Source organism: Phaenicophaeus curvirostris, chromosome 2, assembly GCF_032191515.1.
Source record: "Phaenicophaeus curvirostris isolate KB17595 chromosome 2, BPBGC_Pcur_1.0, whole genome shotgun sequence".
NCBI classification, from domain to species: domain Eukaryota; kingdom Metazoa; phylum Chordata; class Aves; order Cuculiformes; family Cuculidae; genus Phaenicophaeus; species Phaenicophaeus curvirostris.
The window spans coordinates 65,697,498-65,710,416 of NC_091393.1; the positions used below are offsets into that span (position 1 = coordinate 65,697,498).

General features: G+C 35.3%; 1 protein-coding gene across 5 annotated transcripts in view; it reads right to left on the bottom strand.

Moving 5' to 3' along the window:
* Positions 1-5,165: 5,165 nt before the first annotated feature.
* Positions 5,166-12,919, bottom strand: part of SIPA1L2 (signal induced proliferation associated 1 like 2) — an 84,455-nt gene continuing 76,701 nt past the window's right edge. For 3 of the 5 annotated variants that reach the window (XM_069852284.1, XM_069852285.1, XM_069852282.1), the window contains 3 exons: positions 8,244-8,367; positions 7,288-7,369; positions 5,166-6,408 (listed from right to left, as the gene is read on the bottom strand). In XM_069852284.1, coding sequence (XP_069708385.1) covers positions 6,262-6,408; positions 7,288-7,369; positions 8,244-8,367 — 353 coding nt within the window. In that variant the 3' untranslated portion in view covers positions 5,166-6,261. Of the gene's footprint in view, positions 6,409-7,287; positions 7,370-8,243; positions 8,368-9,303; positions 9,358-12,919 lie in introns of all 5 variants that reach the window. The other 2 variants (XM_069852283.1, XM_069852281.1) reach the window with 1 other exon arrangement.

Consider the following 12,919-nt stretch of genomic DNA (forward strand, 5'->3'; position numbering starts at 1 on the left):
ATCTCAGTTTCCTCTAATCCCAGTTTACCTATCTCACTCTTATCTGTAACACTAAGGATTTCACACCATTAGTAGCAGAGCGGGTATTTCCACATCACTTTAAAAAAAGGCAGTTTGGGGTTTTTTGAGATCTTTCCTAGAGATGAAAATTAGTGATTTTTATGGAAGGAATCAGGAATTCTTGTAAAATATGTGGACAAGTAATTATTACTATGTTGTTAGTTGTCCAGTGCAGTGTGGTTTGCTGTCTGCACGGCTTGACAGAGAACCTGTGGTGCATTCAGGAATTATACTCTGGCCAGCTAAATGTACAAGCCTAGTTATATCTATCTTTTTCTCTCCAAGAGGATTATTAAAGCATCCTACCATGTTTTAAAAACATATAAAAAGGATTTTCATTCACCTGTGCTAGGCTGAATATTGATTTCACTTACAGTCTATTTCATGTTTGGTTTATAAAAAAAGAAAAAAATAATCAAAAATCAGCAGCTGAACAACTCTAGGTTGCTCTGCAATAACAAATTAGGACCGACTGAGAAGGAAGGTACCCTCCCCCCTCTGTCTCAGTAAAAATTCAGATTTCAAGAATTGAAGAGGATTTTATGCATGAACCTTAATAAGGCTATTTGCAGATGATGATAGCATCCCTGTTAGCATCCCTTTAAATTTAGTTTTTCTGTATAAATATCAACAATCTTGCTGGACAATTGGTGAGACGTTAGGAGGCTTACTGCATGCTGTGCTGTGAAGTTATCTAGTTTTAAAGAGCAAATGACTCATTTAATAGATATGGTTCTGTTGAAAGAACATTCTTCAGAGCTTAGTAAGAGGTTTAAACCACATTAACATTAGAAATCAATGAGCCAAAAAAACTGTGGACTACTGAGGTCATGGTTAATAAAGACAGACTTCAATTTTATTTTCATATCCTGTTTTTGCTCTAATCACTTGACCTCATTTTTAAACATGGTCTGGATGTAATTCACCGTTCCACACAAAGAGACTGATTATTTTTCCCAGTTTTACCCTCTTCAGTAATTCCAGTCATATTAAACCTGATGTACAATGGAGGAACTGAATACATTTACTGATATTTTCAAAGAAATCAGCCACCCAGCCCACAAAGCACAGTCCTATTCCATGGTACCATTTTGGAGCTTTTCCGGCTACACAATATACAGTTTTTGTTAGCTATGTGACATTAAAATACACAGGAATGAACAGCAGATCTCTCATTCCTCATTGTCCAAGCCAACATGGACTGGAATTGATGGAACAGCTTTTCCTTCACTGGAAGTAAGGTTGCCTCTGGCCTATATGCAGACTGCAAGTATGCTCAATGAATTTTTATGTTAATTAGTGCTTAGATTAAGATCCCTTGTTTTTCCTACAAAAATGAAAACATTGCAAGTTTGAAGGAGCTTTTTGTTTTGTGCTTATTTATGCTGAAACCTCTACTGAGAAACTCAGCTCTTAGTAAAGGAAGGGAAGTCCAAGAACCTGGGAGCTGTGTTGCAGAAGACAGTCAGCCTGAAGCCTGAAAAGCTTAAAGTTCCACTACTACTAGAATATACTTCCTCAAGCAATGTTCTTATACACAAGTGAAACATTTCTTATTGAAAAGAAACAGTCTTTCTTGGGTTTGTGAAAGGAACATCCATCATCATGAATAAAATGTCTGTGTAGAAGGAGAAACACAGCATGGATGAGAATGTAGATATCTCAGCTTTCCACAAAATATTCTTCAGAAAATATTACCTATCAAAGTTATGCCTGAGCTGAAAGTGAGACTACAGTGGTAACAAGAACCTCAGATGGCTAGACTAGTATTTACTAACAGACAAACACAGGGTCATGTATACATTTACTCTATTACTAACATTGTTAGTAACTCCAGCTGTCATATACTTCCATCAGTTTTGAAACTGGAATCAAAAGATGAAAAGGAGTGAGCTTCTAACACTTCAAACCTGGGTTCAGGATAACCAAGCCCCACCGCTCAGACATGAAGTTGTAACTATACTACAGACCTTTTACCAGATTTCTGGTCAGGGCTAACTTATGACTAAAGTTTTTCCTGAGGTATTCTCACAATTGCTTTCTGGGTCCCAAACAGTAGATTTACAGAATATAAAAGAGTTTCATGAAAAAAAAATATTTTATTAAAGTTGTCATCTTTGGGCATACAGTAATTTGTCATAAATAAAAGCACAACTCATTCTGGTCATGATTACTACTGGTGCACTTCACATATCCCACTTTCTGACATGGCACATGTCTGTCTCCTTACTTTCTGTCATCTCTCCTCAGATTTATTTTAAACACCTCCAGCTAATATCTAGACACAAGGACACCTGAATTAGTATCAACAGCATATTCAACAATTTCTATTTTTTGTTAATGTCATTGCTGAGAAAATGCGCATCTACTGTTTTTCAGCCTTTGAGATTTAGTGATTTGCTATCACACAGCAGGAACACAGGAAAACATTAAAAAGACTTTTAGCCTTTCTGAAAAACTCTCACATCTGTATTTTTCATCCATCAGCCCCAATTTGTGCCAATGAGGATAAGCTAAATATAACTATTACTTTGCTATGGCATAGAAACCTCTAAATATTAAGGGTTAGCAGAGGAAAAAAAGCTCACATTAGAAGAATGGAACAAAGGACATAAAATAATTTCCCTAGATAAGTCCATAGAATCAGTAAGATTCAACACTGATATACATAAAACCTTCAAGTGATTTTTAAAATGGAAGGCCATAAGCAATTTGGCCTGTTCATTCCATTCTCTGGTCCTACTATGTCCTCCTAAGTTGGTGCAACAGCGAGCAATTTTGGTTGGTTGTCTAAAAGGAGAGTCAAAATAAAACCTAAGAAAATGCCCTCTCTATCCCTAATTAATATATTTTTTTTTTTAATTTCTTCTCTGGTTTTGGAAATCTGCTCAATACATTTATTTTGGAAATCCACATTCTTGCCTGGTTGTGTTACCCATGACTCAAAAACTAATTCAGAAACCTAGTACTGTGGTAAGACAGTGAATGACTTCAAAGTCTGTAATAGAGCAAAGATTTGTATTTGCAAGTCTGGGTGAAATTGTACTTTCTGTTCTGCAAGCATTGTGGATAACAACATAGGAGCAAAAACTGCAAAATGTTTAGGTCCTGCCTCTCTATGGCTTTGTCTGAACCACACAAACATCTCCCTGGCTGATCAGAGCAGGGATCTATTGCAGAAGTTTTCCTTCTGGCTCACATGCCAGTGGATTTGACCTGAGAGAAAAGCAAGGGAACATGGTGAAGGAGTAAAATAAAGGATGTGTGAGGAATCAAATGAAAATTATGACGAGCATAGAGATAATGGCTGAAATAAATTTGCCAGGAATATAGATATTAATTTCCAGAATTGCAAAATATACTTTTGCCTCTTAGTTTGCATAACCTGTTCCCAGAAACAAAGAAGCAAGCTTTTGTTTGCTTTTGAATTGAAAGTAATTCTTTTTCTTCTAGGCTTTGCTGTAAAAGAGAGAAGACGAGGTGAAGAATAACTTGTTTTAGCAATAATTAATGGTTCTGATGATTTCAAATCATTTAACCTCTCCAGAGTGCCTTTCCAACCCTACCATTCTGTGAACACCAGTTCCTGAGTTTCACTGCATTTATTAGAACCAGTTGGCACAGAGCTCAAGAAAAGCTGCAACTGCAACATAATGCACGTAGCAACTCACTTTTCCAGACTGATAACTGTTCTTCTAAGTAACTGCCCTACAATAAGTTACTTTGCATCACAAGTATTTTAAACATTATTTTTACTTAAGGAAGAACCACGTGCCTCTGACACAACTACTTTTGTGAGGAAGTAGTCAGCAAAAGAGAGTAAGAGAGAGAAAGAGTAGGCAAAGTTTTCCTGTCACTTGTGGAAACAAGGTATTTTCACTTTGATGAAAAGAACAAAAATTTTCAGAATCCTTTTTGCGCTAGTAGTTATAATAATGCTTTTTTAAGTAAGTGAGAGATAAACGCCTAAAAATTAATATTGGATTATAAACTCTTATCAAACCTAATAGCATCCGTTCAAAACAACCTTATTCTCAAGTTCATTTCAGTTAGTGCACCTTTTCAAAGTGGACAAACCAACACTCACAGAAACATGTTCACATACAAACTGTGCAAGTTGTTCAATGCTATTATTTAGCAAGGTCTCCAGCCAGATGGGTTTGCTAATGACTCATGTAAGGTATTTAAATTGGAATCTAGTATAACACATGACTGCCATGCTTAATTACTCCAAGTTAATACAGCTCAATGGATATTGTTTGGTATGTAAGAGTCAGTTTTTAATGAAAGATAAAAAAAAATTCTATTTTGTTTGAATAAGAGAATACCAAAACCTTGATTCTCTGTCCATGTATAACCTTTCCCAAGAGCAGTCATTCAGAACAGTTATAGCAGAGGTAGACATTTGTTTAATTTATGAAACATTTCTTAGCCAGCATGCACTAACAATGGATACAGAATTTCACCTGCATCAATTAAATATATAGTGAATATATATTTTAAGTATTCAACAATTTTCTGTAGGTTTGTCTGAATGCATTCAGCTGCCGAAATGAAACTGAGATACAGCCATGATCTTGAATTATTTGTTTTTTTCTCTCACAAGGATAACATCAAATGTGCTCATTAGCTTCATTTAATTTTGTAAAATTGTACATTTTTTGAGCAGACTTTAAGCTCAGTACTGTACACAAAACATTTCACACATGCTAACATTGCAATCAAATCCTCAACTGCAGACACAAGATGTCAAGCTATTTAATGCTACAACTAATGTAAAGTAATATGAGAAAACCAGACACCTTTTGAATGCTTTTTGGGTAAAGCAGGTTTTTTTCTCCTAGGTCACTAATCAATGTCTGCGAATAGTCAAAAGAGCTTTTGTTACTTGATCTGTGAAGCTACCTCCTCATTTATAGGATAGGACAGGATACACCAAAGAGATTAACTTTGATAATGTTGACAATCCTTCATTGGCAACAAGGGATCATGAGAGCTGGAGGGAGTGTTGGGCTGTGTCTGGATTGAGAACCTAGAGAATGGGCTGAACAGAAAACTTGAGCTATTACTGATCATGGTGGTTACAGATAATACAAGATAAAATATTTTTTCAGGTTTAGATTTTTAACATTTATTAAAAAAGCAGGATGTACGTTCATTTCAAATTAAACAGTTAAAAATGTTAAAGCATACAAACAAATCCATTGTGTACTAGCAGCATCCAATTGTTAGAATTTTCTAGAACTCCTCAGTACAGTCTTGGCAAGCTAAAAATATTACAACTTGCAACCAACTGACCTCACCATAGTGCAGATAAAACAAACTTTATAAAACCAACAATTTAAGGTTAAATAAGCTTAAATAAAGGTGTTAAATACAAGACACTTGAACAAAGCTTCTGTACAAAGATAAACAAATTTGGCATTGTACAATTGATTGGCTGGCTCACACCGTACATGATTTCAATAGTTAAGCAGTGTAACTGTTTAGCAGAACATTAACTATACAAAAGTAACTGAAGTTGGAGTGGGCTAATCCAGTGAGCCATTTACAAGGCATGTGTATTTTTAGAAAATCAGAACACTGTTTATATTCAGGCACCATTTGTTCCTGCAAATAAATAATCCCTAATGTATCTGCATCCAAACTAGTGTTAAACACATCAGTGCTAACATTTTATAAACACAGCTTTGTTACTATTCACTATACCTCCATTCTTATTGCTATGACAATGTGGACTGTGGAAATAAAACTACTGTACATACAAAAAAATAGAGCACCTTTTAAACATTAAAGTATATGTCTGGTTATTCTTTTTATCTTACAATACTGAAGCCCAAGCTAATGTAAATTGCTTTAACATCTTCACCAGTGCACCTGAAATGCAGGAAATAAACCCCCAAATATTCCTCTTCAGGCAAGCCCCAGCCAGAGCATCTTCTAAAAATGTCTAAAATGACACTAAGGATTTTTTACATTCATCTGCACACAAACAAATATCTGCTATTCTCTGCTTTCTTCATGTGAATTTGAAGAGGAATTACCACAGTCCTCTCTCCTTTTCAAATGAATAAAGCTGGATAGAGAATGTAGCAGAAACACCTAAAATGGATTGTGAACACAGTGAAATTATTACCCCGCTAATTCAAGAAAATACAGTTGTTACATTGTTCAACTATGTATTTTAGAGGGGCCCAGCCATTAGGATTTTTTGTCTATTGTATTGAAAAACCATTCTGTAAACTTCCTTAGTTGAGCAGCTGCTGTTTGAGACTCCTCCTGAAGTCTCATGTTATCTTGTCTCAGATGCTGCACCTCTGCTTGGAGAACTGCCTTGTCCTGTTTTTCCTGGTTAACAAAGATACAGGTTGAATAAAGTCAGTAGTCCCAACGACGGCTTTTTTTTTTTGTTAATATTTTTGTGCAAGTCATACAACTATGTTTTGTTGAGATCCTTAATCCGTTCTGACAACTACTAAGTTAATTCCTAAAATCTGTTCCATCTACCTCATTCATTCTGTGAAAATATTCCAAGCTGAAAACTAGATGCTACTTAAACATAAAAATTTTAGGACTTTATTCTGTTAACAAAAAAATTAAACCACTAATAAGGCAGGAAGCTTTTAGCTATTACAAATCATAAGTGAGAGCCCAAAAAATAAGGATGTGATTTCAAGCGTACCTTAAGGAAAAAAAACATCTGACTTCAAAATTTTTCCTTACGTGATTATTTTCTTATCAAAAGCAGCCTTGTTTCTACAAGTTCTGGCATTGTCTCCAGCTCAGAAATTAGACAGCAAATGTGACACACATCAAGTCATTGTCACATGATCACGATACCACAAGGCAACAAGGATGACAAATCTGGAGTGTTAACTACTTAGCAATACAGTGCCTGTGTCCGTACCCCTATTCTTTATTAAATACGAGGTAGCATAAATGGAGATAAAGTGCCTCATTCTTTTTCGGGTATGACTGTATGTAGGAGAGTTATTTTGGAGTAAAGACCCATAAACTAGTTAGCCTTGGGACAGCTTGTTCACATGACTATTCCCACAGGCCCTTCTGCACTTCACTGTTCTGATCAACCAATGGGGTCTATCATTCATTAATCATCATTACTTTATCTAGTCTAATCGATGCACATTTTTCAAGCCCTTGACAAACTCTGCATAAAAGCACGTCTATGAAAACCACAGAGCGATAACATCACTAACGATCTCATACCTTTCTCAGGTCAGTTTGTAGTTGCCGGAGGATGATTTCTAGCTGATTTACTTTTCCAGTCAGAGTACTTGGAGCATGTTCCCTGTAAAGTAAACCATGACTCTCACTCTGGGTTAGTTAAAAACATTTTCTCCCACAGCTTTTGCAGACTAACACTTTCAGTGATAACAAAGGAAACAAATCAGTTTAGGCATAGTTAGGAAAACACAGCCAAAAAGAGCATCAGCAAAAGACTACTAGTGGAATACAAACCCATTGCTGCAATATCAGAAATATGACACTGCCTCTTGCGCAAATCATGAGGAAAAGAGGATCCTTTTAAGAAGGAATGCTGTAAGTATTATTTGCGTGTACCTTCACAGTGCAAGTCAAACTTGCTGCCAAATGGTGCGCTGAGCACATTTTTAGAAAGCTGCTTTCTGATAAGGACTGTACTAGTCTGAAGAAAGCTGCAGCAGCAGTTACTGTAAATGAAGAGAACCGTTAAAAGTTCTTTGTCTGTTCTGCACTTGTGTCACTTCCAGTAAAGGATACACCTATGGCTTTACGGAGACAAACATTTTGTTTAAAGATCAAAACATAAAATATTGTCATAGGTTAATCAAATGCATGACTGAAGGAAAATACTGAGAATAGTTTGTTTCCAATGTGACCACGGGCACTACATGAGACACTTTCATATACGTTACAGATGAAATTAACCATAATGTGAAAAATTCTGTCCAAAAGAGAGAAGTTGAAGAGAATCTTTACATAAACAAAGCTGAATTAACTGCTTCATGCAAATGCACAAATCTGATAAATATGACAATCCTAAAAGTGTAACATCTTTAACAGTCTTTCGCAATCGTTACTGATCACTAGGCTAGGGAAAGGTGTGGACACAGAGCTCATTACAACAAATACACTGGGGTTTTTTCTATTTTTTTAACAAATACATTTTAATTCTGACATACCCAGCAGCTTCAAGGAAATCTTTTCCATCTGTGGGACTCTCATCCAGAGGTAATTCTTGTGTTCCTTCCAAGCCTTCAGCTTGCTGAATATCATTTAAGGTGCAAAAAGATGCTACTCTCTGATCTGCAAAAAAAGTAACAAGTTTATATTTAAAGCTGGACATATATACAAAATGAAAGGCTATATTACAGCAATTATCCTGGTTAGAGAAATTGATGTAGGTTTCTACAGCACAGCTTTGAAGATAATCAGCAGATGTAAAATAAATTCCAACTAGCTGGCTTCCCCACATCTGCATCCAAAGGCAACCTCAAAGCAAGGTTTTGTATCTATCAGCAGAGTAAGACATTTTTTGGATCAGCAAATGCTGATATTAACAGTAAATTAGTCTTGATGAAATCCGCAGAAAACAATTTGAAAATTCAGGGTCACAATGAGTGACAGTAATGATTAAGTGAAAAAGTTTGCATTTTCCATGGAATTAAAGCCATCAGATTACCCAGAAATCTGCACTGTTCAATTTGTACTGTTTTAACTGTCTCAAGTATTTGCAGAAGCTAATGGTAATCTGCATACTTGAAAACCAATAAATTCACACTATCTTTATCAATTGAGATTTTGTTATATATATTACTAAGGCATGCTACCTACAATGGATTCCACTAGAACATAATCTAACAAGCACAGATATAATTACCTATGGATATACAGTGTGGTTGCCAAAATACATCAGTCATCACATAATAGTAGTATGCCATGCAGATCATCATTGCACAGAACAGAAGAAAATGATGCATCCATTAGCATGTAATTTGTCTTCTTTTTAAAAAACCAAACAACTCCATATTCTGTGGAGATTGATTTAACTCATATCTGTCAAATAAAATCCATGTCCATATGCTTGTATAAATTCTGGTGACAACATGCCTGCCTTGCCCTTTCTCCCCTTGCTCTACCACCCCACAAGCTCAAAGCTTGCATTATCATGCAAACGTGCAAACATAGGAAATATCAAAGAAAGTTTACAAAAGGCAAAAGTCATCAATCCCAGACCATCACCTAGAAACGGCGTGTCATGACAGAACGGCCCAAATTCTTCATCTGAGTCAAAACCTGGAATAAGATTTAGAATGTTCCTATAAACAAGACAGTCCCATCTCCAGTGGAGATGTTGTGGCCCTCATGTACAGCTCACACAGTGGAACACTCCCTGTCCAACTCATGCTGTCTCTCACTCTCAGCCTTGCAATACCATTTTTACTCAACACCAACATCGCAGTAAAGCATGAGGTGTCATGCTCAGTGTCTCTAATAGTGATACCCAGCACTGCGACACAGCATGACAGCTTGGAACGATACCTAAAAAGACAGCTCTCAAATTCTAAGCACCCAGATTGTGAATAAAGGCCAGCTAATTTTAAATAGGAAGTAAACTTTGGTTTAAAAGTTCTACAAAACAAAACCAGGAAATCACAAAAAAGCTCTTTAAAACTATTAATTTAAAATAAATCTCCTTAACAGCAAAAATTGACAATTCATTTTAAAATATAATAGGAAAAGTTGCATGCCATTTTTCGTCCAATTTTAAAGACCGCAGCTCATTTGCCCTGTTTTTATCCTTATTTCTGACTACTGATAGATCCCAGTAAATATAAGGGTAACTTTTTCATATGTGCTGACAATAAGGTAAGCATACAATTTTCAAAACTTTAATTAATTAATAATTTTCAACTTAAGTTGAAATATTTAATTAGTGCAGATGATCTGGAAAACTAGGTTTGGTTTAAATGCCATATGTAGGCCAGAAACGAGACTGCGTACAATCGGCTTGACGTACATATCTAATTATTGATTTTACCTTTAAACTGTTTACACTTTCATTACCACTTGAGAGAGAAAACAAAGCCACTAACAAATGTTATTCTGTTGCTATTTTTTCTATGGCCAACAATATCTGATATTGTGCCTCAGAGGCAATTCCACTGTAACATAAAAAAATCTGCATTTTTCTCCCACTGCTGAGTAAGCTTAATTAAAGAGAATGGCCATTGTCAGGTTTATTTTGTCAGCTGAGAAAACGTTTTGTCAGTTTGATCTTCCTAGCATTATTTGAAAGCTTGAAATCTTTTTCTCTCTTTTTCTCGATGGAAAAGCAGGTGCAAAACCAGGTACTCACAGCTGTTAATGAATTCACATGACGGCATTTTAAAACACAATATTTTAAAATATTTTCATATTATTTCAACACACAACAACAAAAAAATGGGTGCTTGCAGTGGATTAACTACTTCTTCCTTGTATAATCCCTAAAGAATTTCAATTTTACATAATGAAAAAATAATATTAACACTTAGTGCAGGAAGTTAATTGTAAAACCTTTTGTATTTTCCTAGTATAATTTAGACATGTTTTTTCTGATATTCGTATCTTTACAAAATATGAAACCATATTCTCATATTTCACCAGGTGAGGAAGAAAGTCACTACATGGCAACTAATAACCAGAAGTCTCCAATCATACAACATACTATGTAAATTCCCATGTTGCTCTTCAAAGAGTAGTTCCTTGATTTTCAAAAGCCAGGTTAGTGTTATAATCATTCCCTGAACAATAAGACTTTGTAATAACTAGTACATCAAAAATATCCTGGACTAGCAAAATGGTTTGCTTTTGAATACTTTTCAAGACTCGTTTTTATTTTCAGTAACTATATAAAACCTCACCGATCTCCCTGCAAGTACTCGTGTACTGCTAGTTTCACTGGTTTACTACTTAAATCAGAAGTGTTTTTAAATGTGAATTGTGAAGAAGGTTGAAATTGTGCTTCAATAAGCAAAATCTTCCAAGTGATTTTTGGTTTATTTGTTCTTAACAGAACTGGCGTGACTGTACATTCATGAAAAGAAAATCAAAGCTACCTTCACTAACAGTTAATTTCCAAAAGAAAAATCAAGTGTGTTTCTGACTACGATACTGTAGACAAGTTCTGCTTCCTCCAGACTTCAGGGACACCTCCTATTCAAGTGATACGTGCATACTAAACAGAAGAAAATACATTTAAGTATCAGAGCTCATGGTTTTATCTTGGACATTCTTGCCAAATGCCACAGAGGACTCATGCACAGAAAACTATTTTCAAAAAAATATATTAGTGTTTATATCAAAATTTTAAGCAGCAGTTGACTTAGGACAAAATTCACGTTTCACTTTATAGAACTGTACAGTTGTAAATGCTAAGAACTTGAATCTGGATTTCTACTGTTCCAGCTCACTAAAAGAGGCCAGAAAAAAACTCCAGACAACTTTGATGTACTTGTGTGCAGAAAAGGCTAAAATGAGTATAGCGCGTGAAGTCACACTCTCATTGTTACAGCAAAATCAACTCACAAACATACACTGACATAAGCAGTGAAGCAAAAAGACACATGCATGCAACAGAAATGACAAAATATTAACTAAATATTTTTATTTTTAATTTTCCTAGCAGTTTAACATACTAATTTGTTTAAAATAATTATCTCTCATGCTGAATGCTTCACTTCTTTCTCATTATGTTGTGTGTAGCATTACTTGCATTAAGCTACAAAGATTTAAAATGGAAGCATTAAAATAATATTAATTATAGTAGCACAGATGTTTCTGTAAAGATAAACTGGCATTCAGAAACACTGTATTCTGATTGGCACAGCTAGATGTTCATAAAAATAACCTGGAAATAAATTAGTAGTTGAAACCACCTATTTTCATGAACTACAGGCACAGAGGGACTTTCTTTGGTTGTTAATTCCCACAGTATGATTTACCAAAAACTAAACACAATAAACCCAGTTTAAAGTACCACAAAGAGTAGAAGATCTATTCGTATTAATAATAATCCATATTTATGTTTGTGTCAATTCTCTTCTATAAAGACTGTAATAGATATGGAAATCTAGAAAGGCTTCTCCTCTTGCTCTCCAAGATATCAAAAATATACATTGAAAGCCAGTCCTTCTTCCCTAATTTGGAGATCTATTGGAAGGGTAATACAAAGAGAATTAAAAAATACATTCTCTCCTTTTACCTTATTCTTTTGTAAGGCTTCTTTGCTCTCCTTTTTCTAATACAGCTTTCCAATTTATACTATAAACCCCTGTATCTCTATTTTTATTCAGTTTAATATGTTGTTTGTTTTCTTTTTGCTTCTTTTAACTTCTCCTTTTTTGCCCTAACTGCACTCCCTAAAACCCTACCTCTTTTGTTGTACAGTCATATCCAGTTCTATCCTTTTATTATTTGCTTCAGGGACGGATACAAAAATACTATAACCTGTACTTCAGGAATCAATTGCTCCCTGGTCACTGTGTCTCTGCAGCTCCCACCAAAACAAAAGAAGGGAAAAGGAAGTAACCTAAATACATGTGACAAATGGAAGGATATCCTTTGATGCTGACTGCGTGCATGCATGCTAAAGATTATCTCCAGATAAATATGAGAGTCAAAACCCATGTCCTGCAAAGAAAGGCAGTACAAAGACTTAAAATAATGTTGCATTTATCTCCAGCTTTTGGATATTGACTCTGAACAGACACAGCTCAAGCAAAACCCCTTACTGATGCAACTTTTGGAGTCTGTGGAGTTAACCCCTGCCTAGCTCTCCATTGCCCTGTGAAGACCTGTCTTACAAATAACACAG